Source organism: Silene latifolia, chromosome 6 (assembly GCF_048544455.1).
Source record: "Silene latifolia isolate original U9 population chromosome 6, ASM4854445v1, whole genome shotgun sequence".
NCBI classification, from domain to species: Eukaryota; Viridiplantae; Streptophyta; class Magnoliopsida; order Caryophyllales; family Caryophyllaceae; genus Silene; species Silene latifolia.
The window spans coordinates 19,281,322-19,305,717 of NC_133531.1; the positions used below are offsets into that span (position 1 = coordinate 19,281,322).

General features: G+C 40.6%; 1 protein-coding gene across 1 annotated transcript; it reads right to left on the bottom strand.

Moving 5' to 3' along the window:
* Nucleotides 1-2,096: 2,096 nt before the first annotated feature.
* Nucleotides 2,097-6,680, bottom strand: LOC141587702 (uncharacterized). Its single transcript, XM_074409176.1, has 2 exons — nucleotides 5,062-6,680; nucleotides 2,097-4,185 (listed from the first exon to the last, which is right to left on the bottom strand). The coding sequence occupies exons 1-2, from the start codon at nucleotides 6,678-6,680 to the stop codon at nucleotides 2,097-2,099; spliced, it is 3,708 nt and encodes a 1,235-aa protein (XP_074265277.1).
* Nucleotides 6,681-24,396: the final 17,716 nt, after the last annotated feature.

The window sequence follows — 24,396 nt, forward strand, 5'->3', positions numbered from 1 at the left end:
GGGCTGACACTAATGCTGATCACTAATGCTGATCAGGATACTAGTAATCGGGCCACAAAGTTGGGCTAGACAGATTGACCCGCTACGACGCACAGCTCTAAATATAGGTCATATACATTGTCAGGTTTGGAGTAATGTTCCTTAGAGACTCGACAACTTATCCATATATCAAAGTTTCGATATTTTACAAGTAGTGGGCGAGGGGTAGGTTAGATAATTTTTTCGAGTGGACCTTATAAAATTACCCATTCGCCCCCTTAAGTTTAAATTCTGGATTCGTCACTGTTTACAAGTCATTAACACCGTCCAACGACTCAACGATTTCGGGTCTAAGCCAAAATAAAACAAAATAAGAAAAGCCTTAAAAGGCCATTTATTTCTCTAAATTCTAGAAAAAATGTTGTTAAAAGCTCAAAACTGAACCAGCTAATCAAGCCCATTGTAAGTGGGCTCCGATTGTTCAACTCCCAAACTCTTCCCAATTTCAATCAATACATATATATAAAGCAGGAACTTTACATATATATAAAGCAGGAACTTTTCGAGCGATATTAGAGAGTCCAACTTTTTTTGAATTCATATAACTTAAAACAAATATTAATAAAATTATTAAACTTATCCTAATAAGAGTTGATTTAATAAAATTATCTTAATAAGAGTAGATTTAATAAAATTATCCTAACAAGAGTGGATTTCTAAAAAAAATAAAAATAGATTTCTTAAGATTTAGAACATTTTTTTAATAAAATTATCACAAAATCTCATTATAGACGGCAATTATCCGTCTATAACTAAAGACGAGCCAAGTAACATACCATATTACGCATAAGACAAACAACAACTTGCGTGGTGGGGCCCAAAAATATCACCACTTTAAGGGTATTTGACCCGCCTCTTGTTATAGACGGATATATCCGTCTATAGCAAGACTTGCTGTAAAATTATAATATCCTAATATAAGTAGATTTAAGATATTAAATTGGATTAGGCGTATTAATTTCATTTTCACATATCTATATATAGAGTTTAGATAACAAACATTCTTAATGGTTCAAGTTATCATTTTTATTTTTTCTCCACTTATGGTCTCATACATTTGTAGTGTGTGTTCTCGCATCAAAATTCAGTACAATAAGGATCCTCTGTCTCACACGGTGTCTCATCTCCTCTCTTTTCTCATGTCACTCTTATCTTGACACATCAATATCTCAAATTTCATTATTTATAGTAAAACTGAAAAGTTAACTGAAATATAAAAAAGAAGCTTATAAGGTAACTAAAAATCCGGAGCTGATAACTTAGCTAATTAATTAAAAAACAGTTTGGCAACTTAACCGAAAGGTAAATGATTTTTGGTAAAATGACATAAAGGACATAATAAGCTTTTCATATTTAACATTATAAATTGAAGAGTTAAAAAAATAGGTAGCTTATATCTAACATGCTACTTTTATTAATTTGGTAAATAAGTTACTTACCAAATACTCCGTACTGATTAAAAACAAGGTAAATGAAATCATGGTTAAATAAGCTTAAGGTTAATTGCCTTGCAAATAGAGCCAAAATATGCGATTTTTCATGATCTCCCGACCTTCTTCATTATCAAATTTATTTCTTTTTGATGTGTTTTTTTGCCCATGTTTAGTTGCTTTTGACTCATTATCAAAAGTTTTTCTTCATTATCAAAAGTTTTGAGCCTATTGTTAGGTTGATCTTAAATTCCTTATTTAATTTTAAATTCGATGAATAAAATAAATATTGGTTCAGAATAAATATTACTCCCTCTGTCTCAACAAATAATTTACACTTGCTTTATTTTCTGAAAGGAAATTAAGCAAGTGTAAATTATTCATTGAGACAGAGAGAACAATTAGACATTGTAACACAAGGTAAGTAAGTATATACTTCATAATCATGATGAATAGAACAAAATAAACAATTGGTTCAAAATAAATTATTATAAGATTATATTTAGATAAATGTATAATGTATATTATTATTTTCCAGAACTTGAGTCTTACAAATGAATATCCTAGCCTATATATACATTTGACGAGATTGCGTATTTACGGAAATGAATAAACTAAATATGATATTTACCAAAAGAGGGGAAAGGAAAATATATTGGTGCCGTGATTCATGGTGATTGCCAACGGCTCTTTTGGTGATGTGCAATAGTCTCTAGGAGCCTTGTAATACCCCCCGCAAGTTGGAGTGTGGAGTGTCGAGACACCCAACTTGGAGAGTAGTTCGTTAAATGGAGCGCGGCCTAGAGCTTTGGTAAAAATGTCCGCGAGTTGAGCTTTAGTATGGACATAACTGGGGGTAATAACGCCCTTTGTTATTTCATCTCGGATGAAATGACAGTCAACTTCGATATGCTTGGTGCGTTCGTGAAATACCGGATTTCGAGCAATATAGAGTGCGGACTTGTTATCGCATCGAAGTTGAATGGGTTGAGTATGATGTATGCCGAGTGATTCAAGTAAGCCCTTTAGCCATTTTAGTTCACAAACGGTGAAAGCCATTGCCCTGTATTCGGATTCGGCGGATGAGCGTGGTACTGTGGCTTGTTTCTTTGTTTTCCACGAGATCGGTGAGGAGCCCAGAAACACGAGGTAGGCAGAGAGAGAGCGTCGTCTGGTTGGGTCAGTTGCGTAGTCGGCATCGCAATATGCATTGAGGCGTAAGTCACTATCCGACCGGAGGAGAATGCCTTGTCCTGGAGAATTCTTTAAATAACGAACAACATTCAAGGCTGCATTCCAGTGGTCATTGTTTGGAGCATTCATAAATTGGGCGAGAGTATGGAATGAGTAGGTCAACTCGGGGCGAGTAATGGTAAGATAAACGAGGCGGCCCACGAGGCGACGATACGGTTGCGGATTGGAGAGAGGCTCGGCTTTAGATAGGGCAAGACGATGATTCTGTTCCATTGGAGTAGATGCGGGCTTTGTCCCAAGAAGACCTGTTTCGCTTAATATGTCAAGCGCATATTTCCGTTGGGAGATAAAAATTCCAGATTTGTGCCGAGCGATTTCGAGACCGAGAAAATATTTAAGCGGCCCAAGGTCTTTCATATGGAAGCATTCGCTCAAGTAGGTCTTGAATTTTGTAATAAAGTTTGAATCATTCCCACAAATGACTAAATCATCAACATAGACTAGGACGTGTACCTCTGTATTTGGTCGACAAATAGAGAACAAAGAATGATCATACGGGCATTGGTGGAACCCGTATTTAAGAAGAGCGGAAGCGAGCTTGGCATACCAACATCGAGGGGCCTGACGAAGACCGTATAAAGATTTCCTCAAGCGACATACTTTCCCGTCATTGGAAGGGAGAAAACCCGGTGGTGGTTTCATGTAAACTTCTTCATTGAGATCACCATGGAGAAAAGCGTTATGGACGTCCATTTGATGGGTGACCCAATGTTTGGCAGCGGCGATGGCGAGTAATGTGCGAACGGTCACCATCTTAATAGTGGGAGCAAAAGTTTCATTATAGTCAACACCTTCAATTTGTCGATTACCCATGACAACTAATCGAGCTTTATAGCGTTCGACGGAGCCATCGGCGTTGTATTTAATCTTGTAAACCCATTTGGACCCAATGACTTTCTTATTGGGAGGTAGAGATTCGAGAGTCCACGTGTTATTTTTTTCAAGAGCATCGATTTCAAGTTTCATCGCGTCTCGCCATTCCGGGACCTGCACAGCATCTTTGTAAAGACTAGGCTCGTGGTGTTTAGTCACGGCCGACAAAAAAACTTTATGCTTAGTAGAAAACTTGTTGTAATTAAGATAATGTGAAATAGGAAAAGCGGTACCTGAAGACGATGGCGTGGTAATGAGTGAGTTCAACAAGGGACGGGGTTTCGAGAGAACAAAGTCATTGAGATTAGAGTTGGGAATTTTTATTCGGTGCCCTCGTCCCAAAAGATGCGAGTCGTTTGTTTGGTTTGGTTCGTTTGGTGAAGGGTCGGGATTGGTAGTAGGGGTCGTAGTGGAGCCAGTGGAGGGAGGTTCAGTATTGGGTGAGACGGTTGTGTCTTGTGTTGGTGTCGGTTGAGATGTGGAGACGGTAGTATCTTGTGTTGGTGTCGATGTAGAAGGTGCCTCAGAGAGGACCAAAATGTGATCGTCACTTGGTGGTGAAGTGTCGTGGAGAAAGGTAAAGGGGTCACTATCAAAGTCATGAATGTTAAGATTTTTATAAGGGAATTCAGTTTCAACAAAGATAACATCTCGAGACTCAAAGTAGGACCCGGTGTCCAAATAAAAAAGACGCCACCCTTTCTTTCCAAATGGGTAACCAATAAACACACATTTGCGGCTTCGAGATGCGAATTTATCGCGTGATCGATTTAGCTTGCGAGCGTAGGCGAGGCAACCAAAGATTCGAATATTTTCAAAAGGAGGTGGTTTATTAAAAATCATTTCGTAGGGTGTTCTGCCATTTAGAAGTGGTGTCGGGGTACGATTTATTAAATAGACCGCACTTAGGACACACTCTCCCCAAAAATATAAAGGTAAACTAGCTTGAAAAAGAAGGGCTCGGGCGACATTTAATATGTGTCGATGTTTTCGTTCCACCCGACCATTTTGTTGGGGGGTGTCAACGTTCGAAGTTTGAAATAAAATCCCATTTTCGGTAAAGAAAGGTATAAGCGGCTTAAATTCTGTGCCGTTATCGGTCCGTAAAATTTTTATTTTCTTTTCGAATTGACGCTCTATCATAGCGAAAAAATTTAATAAGGTTTGTTTTGTATCGCTTTTGTGACGCAAAAGGTAGACCCACGTGGAACGTGAAAAATCGTCTACAATTGTTAAAAAATGTTGAGACCCGCAAGAAGCATTTTTGGAGTAAGGCCCCCATAAATCACAATGTATAAGTTCAAATAAAGAAGTAGCATGACTAGTACTTGAAGAAAATTGTTCGCGAGTTTGTTTCGCGCGTAAACAAATGTCACAAGTTTTGCTATGAAAGGCATCCGAAGTACGAGAAAGTTTATTAAAAAACGGTAAAAAACGGGAAATATTGGAAGAGGGGTGCCCCAACCTACGGTGCCATAGTTCTGTTGGATTAGGAGACCCGGTAAGACAGGCATGGGCTTTCTCGTGGCGGACGCTTTTGAGGTAGTAAAGTCCCTCGTATTGCTCACTCGCCCCAATCACCGTCTTCGAGAAACGGTCCTGAATTAAACATAAATTATGAGAAAATTGGATTGTTAACGTAGTATCACGTAAAAGACTTGAGACAGAAATGAGGTTGCACTGCAAGTTAGCTGCAAAAAGTACATTTCTTAGAATTAAACGTGAAGAAAGTCTTACATCACCACTTTGAGTGGCGATCATAAGATCGCCATTCGGGAGACCCACCGAGATAGGAGTAACCGGTTTCAAATTCGAAAAATATGATAAACAACCCGACATATGGTGGGATGCTCCGGTATCGATTATCCAAGTAAAAGGAGAAAAATTACCATTGAGACGGTCTGTGGACTGCTCTGCTTTACGCGCCTGAAGCAGAGTACCCAATTCCTCTAACTGACTTGGTGTGAGCGAGTTAAGATCAATTTTGTCAAACTGAGAAAGACACTGCAGAGACGACGCACCTGGGTTGCCAGTCGCGGACGCCATGTGTGCTTTGGGAGGCGGACCAGAAACGTTCTTTTGGGTACGCTCTGCCCCTGTTTTACCGCGAGTATCCGGTACAATGACTGCACCGCTCAAATCAGTAGCATTTGGGTCGATGTATATGCGATTACGGGGACGATCGCCCCACCATTCGGGAAAATTTCCCGTGACTTGGAAACAAAATTTAAGACTGTGACCCGACTTTTTACACGCTATACAATAATATTTGGATGGTGCAGACGGGTTACGGCGGTCAATTCTAGAATCACTACGCCCTTCCCCCGACTGCCGTGACCCATGGTTGAGTCGAGCAGCGAAGGCCATGGCCGTAGGGGCAGACTCGGGGATGGTGGATGTGAGATTACGGACCCCCTCATCTTGCAACAGACGATTGTAAATAAGATCTAGAGATGGAAGAGGAGTAATACCAATAATTTGTGAGCGAGTATTAGCGAAGCGGTCATCAAGACCCATTAAAAAATCACGAACCTTTTTCTTTTCGCGTCTGGTAATGATAAGAGACTGCCAGTCACACGCGCATGGATTGCACGAGCAAGATGGTACAACATCGAGTTCCGAGATGGCATTCCAAATGGCTGTCATTCGGCCATAGTATGTGACGAGAGATTCCGTTGGACCTTGACGACATGCCAATAAATCAGCCTGCAATTGATAAATTCTAGCCTCGTTAATTTGACAAAAACGAGTCTTTATATCTGACCATACTTGTTTTGCCTCGGGACGAAGCGAGATTTGAGAACGAATGGTGGAATCAATGGTATTGAAGATCCACATGGTGACCAAGGCATTGGTCGATTGCCATGTATCGAACGTGGCAGCAGTAGCGGAGGGTTTGACAATGGTGCCATCAATGTACCCAAGTTTACCCTTAGCCATAAGAGCGAGTTGAAATGAGCGAGACCATTCGTCGTAATTGTTCCCATTGAAAACCACGGGAGTTATGCTATGGCCCGTATTCTCAACGTGAACATATGAAACAGACGAAGTTTTTGCAGTAGCAATAACTTCAGAATTAGTCATGATTTTAGAGATGTGTGAGAGACAGACGAAAGAAAGACGAAGACGGCAGTGATGATAAAATAATTAGGTCACTGATACCATATTATAAGATTATATTTAGATAAATGTATAATGTATATTATTATTTTCCAGAACTTGAGTCTTACAAATGAATATCCTAGCCTATATATACATTTGACGAGATTGCGTATTTACGGAAATGAATAAACTAAATATGATATTTACCAAAAGAGGGGAAAGGAAAATATATTGGTGCCGTGATTCATGGTGATTGCCAACGGCTCTTTTGGTGATGTGCAATAGTCTCTAGGAGCCTTGTAATATAAATATTAGCTTTGCATATAAGAATAAAATGTAATAGAATCACAGGTATTTTTCATTGTTGTTTGGAGACTCCTAATTCTATTGGAATTCAGTTTTAATTTAATTTTGTGAGAAGTTTATAGAGAGCAAATACTTTTAATTGTAGATAATTAAGTTAAAATTCGGGAAAAGGACAAATTTTCCCCAAACGTTTGCTACTGTATATGTGTAATTATGTCCCTGAGCTGTTAAAAGTACCAAATAAGCCCAAACGTCTTGGCTAATGTGCAATTAGATTCACTCACATATTTCTGGCTTTAAACTTCCGGGAAAAATCCGAGATGGCACCGGAAAGTAGCTTTATTAATTTAACAAAATATAAGTCCCTTACATCTACTCATAATGATCAAGTTCTACCGTTATCTAATACACATGTAATAAGAATATGCAAATAGAGAACCCTTTTAACCATTTTTTCGTCTCAAAATTATTTACTTATGTCAGGGAAGCTCCACTTCAGATATGAGTTTAAGGATGTTGAATTATAGTTGAACATGCTTATAAATGTGAACTATGTTATTAGTAATAGAGTGGAAAAACATGGCTGCAGTTGCGCTTTGAAAGAATTGACAAAGAGATAATTAGCAGGGGAACATATTAGCCTACTGCCTTATTGCACAAATACTATCCTACAACCAGTTGTATGTTAGCATTGTACATCCGCCTCAAAGTTGTTGAGCTCTTACACAAAATTGTTGAGCTATTTTACAAGTTATTGAGCTATTTTACGAAATTATTGAGTTTAATAATTATTCTGTTAAGCTAAATAACTTTGTACCATAACTCGATAATTTTGTTTATAAAACTCGACAACTTTGTAACAAAGCTCAACTATATTGAATAAGTTGTATATACAACCAGTTGTATAATACATTAATTGGCCTTATTGGTGGTAGCTAAGCATATATGGTCATGGTGAAGAGCAGTTATTTAATTTATAAGAGAGGGGAAAAAAGAATCGTGTCCAGTTGTGTCTGGGGAGAACAAGGTTTATATTTTCGAAAAAAATAGTTAAGTGATTTTTCGGTTCCACGTAGGATTTACCGAGTGATATGAGATGTATAAGTAGACTTAATTGCACATTAGTTAAAACATTTGGGGCTAATTTGATCCTTCAAAAAGTGAAGGGGTTTAATTGCATATAGTAGCAAATGTTTGGGGCTAATTTGTCGCTTTGATCGGTAAAATTCTGTTGTAAGAGATCTAACATTTTTTCTAAACACAACATTCAGTTTTACGTAGTTGTAGGTTAAAATTATGATACATTTTTGCTAAACACGCTATTTTTTGGTACAATTTCTCTAAACACACTAAATGTATGTAATTCTGATACATGTTTTACATAACACCATTCAGTTTTACATAATTGTTGTAGGTTAAATCATTTGCAAAATTCATAAAGGTCTGTCTCAGCTATTAAGGGTTCTTAGTTCTTACCATGTTTATGAAGATAGCGTTTATTTAATTAAAAATTCATGGTGCATCTAACAATGAAAAAGTTAACTACATACTATAATTATGCCACTTGATTTTATACAACTAATATGATTACTACTGAATGACAAAAATTTTATGCTAAGAGCACTAATAATTCATCGGTGATCAATTATTTTAGCCACGAAATTTTGTTTCATCAACGGTGCAACATAGTTAGACTTTTTTTTTTATCAGTTTCGATAGATATTTTACAAATGATCCTAATGGTAGCCCGTGCATCGCACGGGCTTGCCAACTAGTAACGGTAATATGAGAAGTGAGAACATCCAAGTAATTAATTAGCTGTACAATGACTGGATATAACTTTAACAGATTAACTCTAACTTTGTTTCCGAAATCTATCAAGTTTTGGAAAGTTTTAGGTAAAAAAACACGGTTGAAACATACCGTAGCTATCAAGGCATTAGCAAACCGCCTCTTTGTTGTATTTAAACTCTAACACAAACCAACAATCTCACATAAACAAAATCATTCCCACAAAACTTCACACAAACTATACGAAGCATTCTCTAATTAACTCTGTGAATTTGTTACAATTCTTAATCATGGCTTACGGTTTAGATGATCTTGTCAAGATATATACTGGGTTCTCGTCAGAATTTGATCAAGATGTTGTCTCTGATAACTTTGATATTTTGGGACATGATTCTGATTTTGATGATAGTTGTTCAAGAAGTTTCGAAGTCGAAAAGGAGTATAATCACGGTTGTTGCTCTAGTTTTTCTACTGATGATGGGGTTCAGATAGAAGAGATTAATTACATTAATGACCAGCATGAGGAGGAGGAATTTAAGGAATGTGAAAGTGATGGTAGGTCGTCTGAGTATACGAATGAGTTCAGTCCTTCTGGGTTCTTCGTTGGTCAAATTCGTAAGAGGCGTAGATTCGAACAAGTTTACAGTGAGTCTAATTCTGATGATGAGTATACGAATGAGTTTAGCCCATCTGGGTTCTTTGTTGGTCAAATTCGTAAGAGGCGTGGATTTGAAGAAGCTAAGAGCGAATCATCTGTCGGGTTTTATGGTCATGATGCTTATGATGATGCCTCTGATTTTGAAGAAGTACAAAGTAATTATAAGGCTAACAGTGAAGATTCAGTTGAGTTTTATGATGATGATGATAGGTATGTTGCAGTAACAGCTGAACTATTTCAGGAAAATCATCATAATGTCAGTGCAGAGGTAGTTGCAGAAGAATGTGTCGGTTTTCAGTCTGGATTTTCATCAAAACAGAAATTGGTGTCAAAGCGGAAAAGGAATGCTGCAGCAACTGTGAAGGGAGTTGAAGAAAGGTGTGAAGTGAATGTTGAAGGTGAAGAAAGATAGATAGTTGTTTCAGCATTGATGGCGCCTGGAAGTTGCCCTTGGAGGGACAGTAAAGGAAAGCTGAAGAAGAGATGTGTATTCAAGCACTAGTTTTGTTTTGTTAATTATTTATCTTCATCTATTCTAATTTTAACACTTTAAATCTGTTCTGTTATATAGAAGCACTGATTATTTGTAGCCTGTAAGTTGTAATGTTCATTCATATTTCATACATTCTGTAGCAGCAGTTGATCAATTCTCAATTATTAATTGAATCTCTCTCTGTACTGTAATGCTTATTTGTGAAGCAAGTTTATCTTGAATGATGCGGTGTCTTGTTAACCTTGCTTTAATCTCTTACCGTAAAAGTGTAAAACCAATATTATCTGATGGGGCTTCAATTGCATTCTGGTAATTTGCTGCCTGTTATCTCAATAAGAGATGTGTATTCAGGCAATAGTTTTGTTAATGTCTTCAATTGCATTCTGATTGTGAAAGTATTACATACTTGATACACATTGTGTAGCAGTGCATCAATTATTTCTATTACTGGATCATTTATGTATTACACAACTCTTTATTATTAGTTTGATATGTGAATAAAGTCTACAATCATACTCTCATTTTTGCTAATGTCTTCAATCATACTCTCATTTTTGTTGCTCGGAATTTCAATTGCTTAGCTTTCACTTCATTTTACTAGTCTTCTATGTAAAGCTTTTATCTTCATTGTAGTTTCTCAATCGGCTTCTGGACATCGTCGGATTTCTCAAGTAATTAACATTAGAAGTCTGGTTTAGAAGGACTTCAAATGGACTTTCTGACCCGTAATTTAACCAAAATAATAAAGCTTCCTACCAACTCATTTCCTGGCACTCTGACAGTCTTTTTTTTTTTTTTTTTTTTTTTCTTCCACCTAACTGAGCAGTTAAGAATTCAGGAGATGTGATAATTGTAACGCTGACAGTTAAATATTTTGGGTTCTTATGATCGTTCGCAGGCTGTATCAACGCTCAAATGAACAAGTTTTCATCAATGCCTTTCATTAGAGGCGGCCATTTGTAAACAGCATCAGTCATATCATCTGTCAGAAACCTCTTTACATTGAAAACAGTCACAGTTCAGGTACGAGCATAAGCTTAACTGTATTAGACACAGTACAACAGCAAAACTAGCACCACCACCATTTCTGATCGCCCAAAACAAGTCCTCGCCCTTTGAACTTCGATTAAGACTCCGACTCTCATAATCCACAGCCTGAGCATCTAACATGATAAACTGACAACCCAAAGTTTCTGATCATATGATTCTATCCACCACCGCTAAACCGCCCTCCAATTCCTAATGTTTTTTTTTTGGTACTAATTTCTAATGTAAGCCATAACCCTGCAGGAAAACCATGCACAAATTGCACATCACCACATTGCTGTTTTTTTTATGATGATCTAGTAAAATTCTCTCAAACTTTCCCTTGCCTCCACATAGGCAGTTCCTGTTGCGGTTTCAATACTGAAATTTTTTAAGTTGGTCATGTCGAGTATGACAAATAGATCGTTTGAGACATAGGATAGGCCGTCATGCTATGACCTGCTGACTGGATTTTGAGATGTAATCCAAGTTAATAGCAAACTTTCTTAGTCATCAGGTCTAGTTATTGCAGACACTAATAGCATATTTTCTTAGTCCTAAGATCTTCAATTGCTTGCAGGCCGTAGATGCGTAGTACAGTATTAAATTTCAATTTCACTTACGAGTGCCATATTAGTCGTCCCAGTCAAATCTTGCACAGGTAAGAATACTGCTTCAAAATGCAGCAGATGCGGTCATACATATCTTCCCCTTACAGAATGGTTGTGCCCAAAGTCGGATCTTTCTATGCAATTTTTGTTACCCTTCTATGGTTATTCTTAAGTCATATTCAGACTTATTTACCCCGTAGTATTTATTTTCATAATAAGTGTACTAATTTTATCGTACTTAATATTCGCCATCCCTTCCATTCTTCCAGGATTCCACCCTGCTACCCCCCACTAGGGGTGGTCATTGTGCGGGTCGGCCAGGTCAGGGGTGGGACGGGTCAATGTTTGGGAGACCTGGAATCGGCCCGGGTTAGGGGTGAATCGGGCCGGGTCAAAAAGTGACCCGTATGCGGGTTTGGACAAGCCGGGTTTGACATTTGGGGACCCGAAACCAGCCCATATATAGAGCGGGTCCGGGGCTCGGGTTAGGCCGCTTGGTTTCATCCACGGGTCACAAGCGGGTCGGGTCCAGATTAACAAGGCCGACCCGCACTAATGACCAACCCTAACCCCCACTACCTTCATTCTTCAGTAAAACGGCGTTTTATATAAATAAAATGACATTGAGTTTTTACAATACTTCCTTATTCCATTTATACTCGTATTTATGTGTCTTTAATCTCATTTCAATTTTCAACTTCTTAAAACCGTCTTTCATAATTAGTTTTTCTTAAGACTATCATAATTAGTCCTTCTTAAGATCGTCTTTCATAATTAGGCTTTCTAAAAACGGTATTTCATAAATCGTAATTAGTCTTTCTTAAGACGGTTTTTCTTAATTATTCTTTCTTAAAACCGCCCTACAAATCTTTACCCGGCGTATTTAATCTCAATTTCAATTTCTTAGTTAGTCTTTTTAAGACCGTCTTTCTTTATAGTCTTTCATAAAACAGTCTTTCTTAATTGTTTTTTACGGCAATCAACTTACCGCTCATCCAGTCATCATACACATCACTATAAAACCCCCTCCATCTGTTCTCATTCATAACAGAAACATAAATTCCAAACAAACAATAATAACAGAAAAATAACAAACTTTCAAGAAACCTTCAAACTCTCTCCTCCCATGGCTTCCACAACAACCACCGCTTTCCTTACCTTCGCTCTTCTCTTCCTCCTCGCCACCACCACTACCGCCGCCACCCCCATCGCACCAACCACCGCACCTATAACCCAGCACCACCGCGCCCAAGAAAGCACCATAATCGACGCTATAATCGGAGCAACTGACTTCAACAACTGGGCTAACCTCTTGGCCTCCGGCGATACCACCGCCACCACCGTCCCTATCTCCGCCACCCTCTTCCTCCCCGACAACCTCAACAACAACAACAACCTTCCTCTAGCGAGCCACGTCATCCCTCGCCGTCTCACCTTCTCGGATCTCCAGCTCTTCCCCACCGGGGCCCACCTCCCTACTCTCATCCCTGGGACCACCCTCCGTATCACCAACAACTCTGCCGTCAACTTCACCATTAACGCTTCTAAGCTAACCAAACCCGACATTTACCAGAACGCCGTCATTTCTGTCCATGGTGTCGACGGGTTTCTTGACGGGTCACATCGTGGCGGTGGGTTTAATGTTTCTGGTGTTCGGTCTACGAGGCAGTCAAGATTGCCGAAAGCTCCGATCGTCGAGGTGAGGCCTCTGCCGCCAGCAGCTGTGTCGGCCGCCGTGATGGGGACGGGTTCGATGGCTGTTGTGGCGGTGTTGCTGCTGTTGGTTCTTTACCTTCTTGGTTTCCGAGTTCGCCTATTAAATGTAGTTTTGGTCATCCTGATCTTCCTCGCCACTATTCCTGTAGCTTCTTGATAGTTCGTGTTCGTGGGGACACATGGCGGTTGTTGTTATGTTGGTTATGTTGGTGACTTGGTTCTTCATGTTGTTGGATTTCCGAGTTTGAAGATTGAATGTCGTTTTGGTCATCGTCCTCCTCAGCATTCGGAAGGGTATTCCGAATATTTCGCCGTGTGTACTTGGAGTTTCTTCAATTAAACAGTGGTTTCATTGTTCTGCTGTAAATGCATTTCTAGTGTCTAGTGATTAATCTTGGTTATAGTGTGTTTCTTTAATTTGATAGATTAATGTCAGATCTTTTGTGATTTTCCAGTGATCTTTGTGAATATGAGCTAGCCTATGAGAATTAAGCATTGTAATAAAATTGGTTTAATAATACTTGACTCTTGTTTTCTTTAATAGATTGTAGAATATTATTGGTAAATTTCGATGACTGTGGTACAAAATTTGGTGTCGATGGAAAAGGAAGGCTGCGTATGCTACACAAAAATTGAATTTGGTGTCGAAACAGAAATGGAAGGGTTCCGCAACAAGTCGATGTTGAAGTTGAACAAGGACCTACTGTTTTGGCTTTGATGGCCGGTCGAAGTTTCATCAGTCGCTAGCTCTACCTCTCAATTTTGTTACTCTGAATTTCAATTGCTTAGCTAGCTTTCTCTTCATTTTACTACCTTTCGTAGGTAAACGACCATATCTGAGTGATTCAAGATGTCGCCCAATGCTAAAGCCATGATTTCATCTTTCTAATTTTAGTTGCTCGCTTCCTCTTTATTTACGGATTTATGTAGGAACATCAATAAGATATCAAGGACAATGATCCTAGAGAGAGAAATTGGTAGCCGTTTCTTCTAGGTATGCGAGTTTACATTTCTTTTAGGAAAAATCTATACTTTCTTATCGAAATGACAAAATCACCTTCATAAAATTCAAAAAATAGCAATAAACATCCTCTACGTCATGCTGCTACTTTGGATTTTTTTATTCGACCTCTCACTAAGGGTGTGTTTGGATAGCAAAATTGGAGGGAAAGGGAGGGGAGGGGAGGGGGAAGGAGAGAAGGGAAAGGAAGAGAAGGGAAGGGGAGGGGGAATGAGGAGTGGGTGTTTGGATACAATTTCCCTTCAAATCTTGCCTATTGTGGAGAGATTTTGATTAGGCTTGGAGGAGCGAAATTGTAAACCGATTCAAAGACGTCCTGTAAAATAAACGCTTACTTTATTCAAACAATACTAGTAATATACAAAGTACATCCGTTGCACATTTTAGATTACATTTACATATGCTTCTACTTACACAAATGTCTCATGTAAAATATTTCACCCATTAACATCGTCGCTCAAAATTGATAGTCTCCCCTACTGTTTTGAAAACTATGTAATGCATCATCTAAATGGGAAACCTACAAAGAGTTGTCATGGCGCGGTGCAATTAAAACCACCTTATATTATACTCCTTCCAATTCTATATATTCTTCCCTATTTCCTTTTTTGGTTATTCGAGTTTTCTTCTCTATTTCTCTTTTAGGTGATTTGTGTGGTTTAAATTCAATGGCATGTGAGGTAGTGTGTGTTGTGTGCTTAAAATTCAATTTCTAATTTTTTTTGCAAAAACTAAGGGGGGAGAATATATATAATAGGAGGGAGTACTCGATAATCATCAAGTTTATCAATTCTACGTGACTAAAGAGAAGTGTCACACCCGCAAATAAGGTAGAATTTAATGGCTAAAACTTGGGTGGATTCAATCTTCTCCAAAATCAACCTTGTGGATGTTAATTTGCCTGAGGGCCGAGGCTATGCTTCTAGACTTCGAGTATGTCACTCCGAGATACCCTAATCATAAAAAAAAGAAAAAGAAAAAGAAAAAGAAGAAGAGGGAATCGTCACTGACATTAAAAGATACGAAAATACGAAGGTGGGTATGAGATTCCAATTTAAAGGGTTTTAAGGGAAGACATATCAAACTCTATCAAAAAGCGGAACTTGAGAAAATTAAGTCGTGTTGAGCTGTTTAATAATCGTTTGTCAGGGGAAGTTCCGGTTAGTTTTTGGAAAATTCAGACCTTAGAGTATGTAATTATATATGGTAACAATCTAACAGGAGAGTTACCTTGGGAGATAACCCAGTTGAAAAACCTCAAGAACATTTCCTTATACGAGAACAACTTTTCTGGAATCATTCCTCGAGGTTTAGGGATAAATAGTAGCTTGATGCAGGTTGAATTTACCAACAATAGGTTTACTGGTGAAATCCCGCCCCACCTTTGTTTCGGAAAACAACTGGAAGTGCTCAATCTGGGTGAAAACATGCTTTGTAACACCCCCTCATACCAAGGTACCTTACCAGGACTACCTAAGCATGAAAGGCTGTTACCATCTCGGTTGCCCGAGGTTAGTATAGATCAAAAGCGTCCGTCCCAAACACATTTATTAGAAGTACTGTAAAGTATTAATGTTTACAACAATCCAAACCCAAACCAAAACCAATACAGTGAATACAATCGAGGACAATTACAAAATCATAGCTAGGACTCGTGGATCGTGATACTACAATCGGTGATGACGACTTCCCATGACCGCCCAAGCTCATCAAATGCAATACCTGTCAAGTCTGCTCACCATCCCCGAATGGATCACCGCAGATTTTACAAAACAACAACAACGGGGTCAGTACCACTCAATCAATATAAGACAGCAAACAATAACACCAGCTGATCATCGATCTCACTCAGTAACCGACTACACACCGAAGTGTGTAGCCCTGTGTGACGATCCGCACACTTGAGCCCTTAGATTTATTTTATGCTTATGTAATTTCATTTTCCTTGTACATTTGTAGTAAGTATTTTCTTAGTAGTCTAGAATAGGTTTCCATAAATAGGTATATCGCTATTCTGAACTAAACTTGTAAATTCAATGTATCCTGCTACCAGGACCAAATAATCAAATTTCCCTCTTTGAGAGGTGCTAGTCAATGAAAAACCGCTTCTCATCCAAAAGCTTGTTGTTGCTTGTTGCTTGCTTTCAATAATCGTATTGCTTACTTTTATTGCTTTCGTGTGTCGGACTTGATAATCGTGACTAGGATTCCCGACACACCGACCCGAGACCCGAGTATCGTGCTAGTGGGCGATCCCTCACTAGTACGAAGAGCCTTGTCGCTTGCATCTTGCCTAGAGAAGGGGCAAGGGTGCGCACCACGGTCCGGCAAAAGTAGCGGACCGTGACATTTGGTATCGAGCCGGTCTTGGACGGGCGTCGTAAGCCGCATTTGTTTATCGAGATCGAGAAAATGGGCGAAACAATCGAGGACCGAGTGGATGCCTTAGAGGACGCAATCGACGTCAAGCTTCCCAAACTCGAGGACATCGTGATGCGGATGGCCGCGAGCCTCGAAGAGTTGCAAAAGACGGTTTGTGACCTTGAGACGAAGGTAGACGGGATGGACATTCGCATCCAAGCGATCAGTGGTGCGATCCCCGACGATCGGGAGGAAGAGATCAATCATCTGCACCGAAAGGTCGAGATGTTAGAGAACACGTGTGCCACGCTCGTGAAAGCGGTGGGCAATGACGGGAAATCTATGGGGAGCCATAAGGTGAAGGCACCCCCACCTCGTGCCTACGATGGGGCGAGGGATTCGAAAGCGGTGGATAACTTTATCTTCGATATGGAGCAATACTTCCGAGTAAGTGGGCTCGACGAAGACGCGGAAGTTGTCACGGCAAGCATGTATCTAGTCGACGATGCCAAGATGTGGTGGAGGGCTAGGTACAAGGAAATCGATGCGGGCACGATTACGGTGACATCGTGGGCCGACTTCAAGAGGATCTTGAAGGATCACTTCTACCCCGAGAACACGGAGTTTGTTGCTCGGAAGAAGTTGAAGGAAATCAAGCACACCAAATCAATCCGGGAATATGTGAGGGAATTCTCAGCGTGCATGCTCGAGATTAGCGAAATGTCCGAGACGGATAGGACATTCGAGTTCATCGACGGGTTGAAGAGGTGGGCACAACAAGAGGTCATGAGGCAGAATCCCAAAACTCTGTCTTCGGCCATTTCGGCTGCGGAGCGCCTACTCGACTTTCACGGAGAGCGAGAGGCACCAAGAGTTGTGGCACCAACGGGGAATATGGGTGCATCACAAAGTGGGTACAATGGACAAAGGCCACAAAGCAGCGCCATTTCAGTTGGGAACAGTCGGTTCCGCTCACAAGGAAGTCAAGCCCAATCGGCGAGCACTACAAACTCGCCCTCAAGCTCGTCTTCTAAGGTGGGAAACTCTACTGCTTCCACAACGAAGAGACCGTTCGCGTGTTTTGTGTGCAAGGGTCCTCACAAGATGGCCGATTGTCCGAACCAAGCGGAGTTCAATGCCATGTTCAAGAAGATGCCGAAAGGGGCTCAAGAACATCTTGATGGGGCGTTGGCCAACTATCACCAAGAGTGTAACGAAGACTCGAGTGATGGTGAAGACCAACCACGGATGGGCTCACTTCAACGGATCAGCGCGATGGGGAAATACGAAGATTCCTCCGCCAAGAAATCCAACGGGCTCATGTACGTGGACTTGATGGTGAATGGGAAGCAAGCACGAGCCTTGATCGACTCGGGCGCCTCCCACAACTTTGTTACGAAAGAGGAAGCTGATCGGTTGGGGCTAGTTCTGCGGGATGCTAACAGCTGCCTGAAGCCGGTCAATGGGAAAATGAGGCGCGTCCAAGGAGTGGCTAAGAAGGTCGCGGTCCAAGTGGGTGAGTGGGCAGGGGAGCTCGACTTCACCACCGTTCATTTGGATGACTTCAAGTTAGTACTTGGGATGCGTTCTTTGAAAGCATTGGTGGTATTGAAACCGAGTGACGGATCGATGCTACTAATGGGGTCTATCGTAGTGAATACGGTAGATGGCGACGAAGACAAGGGGCGAGATCGAATTTCGGCTATGAGGGTGATACCGATGCCGAAACAAGGGATGCGACCTTGGAGAATGCCTAAAGGTTCGGTGGAGCCGAGGGCGAACAAGACCCAGGCTAACTACGATGCTAAGTGGCCTGGGGGACGAAAGAAGAGTCTACCCCCTCACCGAGGAGTAGACAATGAGGGCCGAGATGCCCAAAGAAGTAGGCCTCGTACCATCAGGGGGGCGCGTCGATGTCTTGAATCGACGTCCTGGTTTGTGGGTCGGTCGACCCAAGAGATAAGGCCTCGTTCCATCAGGGGGCCGCGTCGATGTCTTGAATCGACGTCTGGTTTGCGGGTCGATCGACCCAAGAGAGAAGGCCTCGTACCATCGGGGGCCGCGCCGAAATGCGATTCGGCGTCTGGAGGACTCACATTCCCTTGAATGCGAGTCTTTGAAGTGACGAGAGACAAGACGAAGGTCCGTTGGGGCCGTGACTTGAGAAAGCCCGAGAGAGCACTTTTCAAGCAGCGGCAAAGTGGGCGTTCCCGAGAGACAAGGAGCACGTGGTGGACTTGGAGAACATGATGTTCGGCAGCTTCTATGTCAAGGAACTCCAGCCTATCCTTGAAGGGACGAAGAGGCCAGTCATTGTTTGGGACGAAGCGCACATTCAAGCCGAGTTGTACAAGCCAATCCCCAACACTGCATGGACAGTCAGAGCTCACCGAGGATGTCTCACTGAAGCACCGTTCAAGATCTTTTGTGTTGCCGAGGGCGGCAACAGATTAAGTGGGGGAGAGTGTGACGATCCGCACACTTGAGCCCTTAGATTTATTTTATGCTTATGTAATTTCATTTTCCTTGTACATTTGTAGTAAGTATTTTCTTAGTAGTCTAGAATAGGTTTCCATAAATAGGTATATCGCTATTCTGAACTAAACTTGTAAATTCAATGTATCCTGCTACCAGGACCAAATAATCAAATTTCCCTCTTTGAGAGGTGCTAGTCAATGAAAAACCGCTTCTCATCCAAAAGCTTGTTGTTGCTTGTTGCTTGCTTTCAATAATCGTATTGCTTACTTTTATTGCTTTCGTGTGTCGGACTTGATAATCGTGACTAGGATTCCCGACACACCGACCCGAGACCCGAGTATCGTGCTAGTGGGCGATCCCTCACTAGTACGAAGAGCCTTGTCGCTTGCATCTTGCCTAGAGAAGGGGCAAAGGTGCGCGCCACGGTCCGGCAAAAGTAGCGGACCGTGACACCCTGCCAGATTACCCATCGCAACAAGTAATCCTCGCCGCCAGTGGGTGACCGCAGCCCATCCCCACCTAGTCCAGCTCATCAACGAGCGACTAACAATCCCTGTCCCTTAATGTGCACATCCCCTCCCGTGGCGGGTTCCACGGAGGGCGAACTAGGGTGTGAAGCCACTCCCGCAAGTGACTCCACCACAATCACACAAACCACAGCATCACAGCTGTCTCAACACCACAACCGTCACCACACAATCACATCACCACCGTCACCACAACACCCATAATCCGATGATCAGCAGATAACAACAAATACAACATAACTACAGTCTTAAATCAATTAACAGTAACTGAGTAGGGAAACCCTACCTTTTCGCAATCCTCTTACGCTGCAATCAATCATACAATAAGCATAACAATTACCACATCGTCACCTACAACAATGATAATCAACAATCACATAACGCACACACTATATGCAAAACCCCATTTCCCCCAAATTCATAATCAAAGACAAACCCTAGGACAATCATCAACAAGCATGGGGAATAAAGACTTACCGACGAAAGGATGAATGATTGAATGCGGTTGCTAAGATTGTCCATACATACACAGAGGAGAGATTGGGAATGATTAGAGCGTCGTAGGTTTTGATTAGGTTTACAAACCGTGTTTTAGAAAGCGATTTCTCAAATTTTATAATCTCTAAAAACACTCCCATCAACCACTGAATTAATACTCGTCAGACCGGATACTCGGTCGAGTATGATGTATACTCGGCCGAGTATCCTCTACTCGGTCGAGTATTCATCTTACTCGGCCGAGTATTCCTCGGCAGAAGCCAAACAGAACATACACTTAGCACTACTCGGCCGAGTAGGCTCTACTCGGTCGAGTACTTAGCTTAATAAAGTCCAGTAGTGTTACAATCTTCCCCCCTTAAAAAGAACTTCGTCCCCGAAGTTCCAACCCAACCTATAAAACATGGACACCTAACACTAAGTCTACCAACAACACTTACTTCCACAACATGACTCACGGTATCATCCCAACTACAAAGATAGCCTCTCGACACTAACTCCATAATATTATCGAATAACCACAATATAACGTTGTCAACCTTGTCTCACTTCCATAACACTCGAGCACTCAATCCACAAAAGAAGATCAATCATCAAAACGGAGTGTTACATTCTACCATCCTTAAAGCGAACTTCGTCCTCGAAGTTTACTCAAATACATAAACATCATCTTCCAATCACAAAACTATCGGACTCATAATCATTATCATACAAATCACAACATGTTGAAATATTCTCTCATTGCTAAACATCGAACTACTACAAGCACGGTCATGACCTTTAATCAAATCAATTAAAACAAATATCCGTCCTCTATGCTACACCAACACTCTACTTCCAATAATATTACGACATGCACAATCCTCAAACGCTATTTGCCGCATCCTACTCCTCTTAAGACACATGTTACGTCCTCGTAACTCATTAGTACTAAATCCTCAGCTATACCTCTCATTATCTTCATTGCCACCACATGTGAAAGATACACGTGTATAATCTAAACACTTACTATTCCTATATCCAAGGCTCTCTTACTTAAACAGTTATCATACCTCAACTCATTTTGCACTCCATTTAACCAATACCACACAATCCTGATCAAAACAAACACTCTAACTCTTCCACATTACCGCAACACGACATACCTCTCTATATAAACTATATAAAACTCTTATCGCCAAAAGCATAACTCACGATCTACACTTTTTACGTACACTCACACGAGATCCTCATGTTCTTTCCTTCATTACCGCAAAACTCATACATAACTTAACATGACACTAATTCCCCAACACTCTACACTCACTATCTCAACCCAGGATTATGAACCACCTGCATCTTTCAGGTCATTACCACACATGTTTTACGAATCACTAACCATTACCATTTCTACCAAAGCCTCCTCTAGAACAAGATCAAAATTACTGTAACAACCTATCACAAGTGTGTCTCATCAACAGATTATCGCTATACCATGACAACAACGAAAACATATACAACTCTCTTTCATATCATCCTCTACCCTCATTCCCAAACCGAAAGCGGTAAGAAACATCAACAAACAAAACAACGAGTCTACATGTCTAACCGAAACTCACCGAAACAACAAAGAACAAAATAACGATCGTGCATAATCGGTCCAGACTTTCGAAACTCAATCGTAACCACCCGTATACTCCACCACAACCGGTGACGGCATCGCAACTTCGCCACCAACGGCCGCACCGCCGACCGCGAAAATGCCCGCATCACAATACAAAGTACCGTGCCCGGATCACCACCCGAGGCACAACAACCACATCGATAAACATCACGCCCACATATAATTCCCACAAACACTGACTCAGTATAACTCTCCGGACAAGAAAACTTACTCAAAACCGCTTTACTCGATCATAACACAACATTTTATACGGAATAAACATACAAGAATCTCATGCACATCATTCTTACCATTTCACGGAATAAACATGTATCATCAATACACATACAATTTTAACTATCCATGTCAGATCAATCAAATTATTACCTTTTGAACCTTATTCCATTATATTGTCGTACCCAACATATATCACAAACATTCATATAACAACTTTATGACTATCACACCATACCGCTTCTCGTGAGGTCGGAACCTCACACAAACATTTATACACATCATAGACCCATAATCACATCCAACCAGTCAATCCTGATCACGTAAGTTACCACTTGACAATGAATACCTCTCATCCGGATTTAACCCAGGTGCCTTTCATAACATATCCTCTCATACCCACAATTATCACTCCTCCGAAAATTGTATCCATAACATCGATTACCCAACTTGAGCGAATACCTCACATATCTACATCTTATACTCCCTCACAACCAAACATATTAATTACCCCCACAAAATCAACCTCATTAAAACAACTAACTTCCCTAAAGTAACATCATCATCAACCACTAGTGACAATACGATGGCACCAACATCCTTCATGTGATCACTCTCTTACTAACACTTCGTAATATCACAATCCGTTTTCTCTCTTTGGTTATCATCCCAAATAAAGAACATCCAATCCATCAACAAGATTTACCTCAATATTCTTCCCAATACTATGCTTAATTGTCATATTACCCGATTCCCCACCAAGATTTCATATTGTGCAAATTCTCTACCCAACTTTTACTTTACTTAGTTCCTCGAAACTCCTGACTAATCATGTTGTTCTGAAACTCCTATATAACCATTAACTCAAATCCTCATGCTAGTATCATACATCTCGACGATTATTTCTTACTTTATATCACATAACTTCGGTGAACATTTTCTTAGTTTTACTCCCCTCATTCTTTTCTTTTTACACTCGACAAAAGCAATTAACCACTCAACTCCTTATTACTTCTTACCTAACTCTTAAGTAATTTGTTTATTTCTCCCATAGCTCCACAACTCTAATTCCATTAATTCATATCAATATCTTATCATTCTTCTTATCATTTATCCTCTCTCATCTTGCTTCTCACTCACCCTTGTCACATCAAGTCTACACACTAATGGTTACTCTTCCATTAGTCGTATCTCCCTTTCGTATCTCTAGGAAACCAAAAATTTATGTCATACCGTTAATTTTCCATAGAATTACACACTAGGCTCACCCCTTAATATTCCAACTTCCCAAACTTAGCCACTATCTACAAATCCACATCGCGACATCACTTCCTTTAAGTTCACTATATACCTCTCTTTCCTATCTCCTTACAACAACCTTCCATTACATATATCCTTAAGCAACTCTATCCTATTTTGTCTTCCTCCCTAAATCCTTACACATCCAAATATGCCACTATTCTTGTCCCATATCTCAATCTTTCATTCTCATGCTTCTTTACACTTACATCACCCTTGTCCATATACACTTACTTTTATACTACTCAACACACCGACTATATCACTCATCATATCTCACAAAACATGCTCTTTGCCTCAATTAGCTCACATTCTTTTTTTTTTTTTTTTTTTTTTTTTTTTCTTTTTCCACTATCTCTCACATGTCTTCCTTATCCAACACATGTCCCTCATAAGCCGGCATTCCCCCTATCATAGTATTTGGTAACTTACGTATCAAGACCGTCTCACATATAAGAGAATGCGTTAAAACTCAAAACATACATGTGTATATACCCTATGACTCAAACAATGTAAAAACATAGCCACTAGGCTCAAAATAAAAGTAAGAACATAGCCACCGACTCAAAGTGGCCGCCCAATGAGGTACTCGGTCGAGTACATAACATACCAGGTCGAGTATAAGGTACTCGGTCGAGTAACTATATTACTCGGTCGAGTTTCGACTCCAGAAGCAAACTCAATTGTCGCAGAAGGATTACTCGGTCGAGTATTGGGAATACTCGGCCGAGTGGACCTTACTCGGTCGAGTATGAGACTACTCGGCCGAGTTCAGGACTCCAGACGCTAAACAGTATTATCACAGAGAGATTACTCGGCCGAATATGGAACACTCGGTCGAGTACAAAAAACACTCGGCCGAGTAGGGACTACTCGGTCGAGTATCGCGCAGATTCTCAGCACCGTCCAGTTTTCGTAAAACAGTCATATCTCACTCGTTACTTGGTCATTTTGGGCGTGTGACCTATCGTTAGAATCGTAAGAGGACAAGCTATCACCTCAACTTGGAATTACAGCAATATCATTTCTAGAACTCG

What these genes read in the sequence shown, in the direction of transcription:
- LOC141587702 (XM_074409176.1), bottom strand. Translation starts at nt 6,680, where the DNA reads ATGACTAATTCTGAAGTTATTGCTACTGCAAAAACTTCGTCTGTTTCA. An exon ending in ACAGAACTATGGCACCGTAG is followed by an intron (nt 4,186 to 5,061) that starts GTTGGGGCACCC and finishes TGACTTTGATAG; the next exon opens with TGACCCCTTTACCTTTCTCC.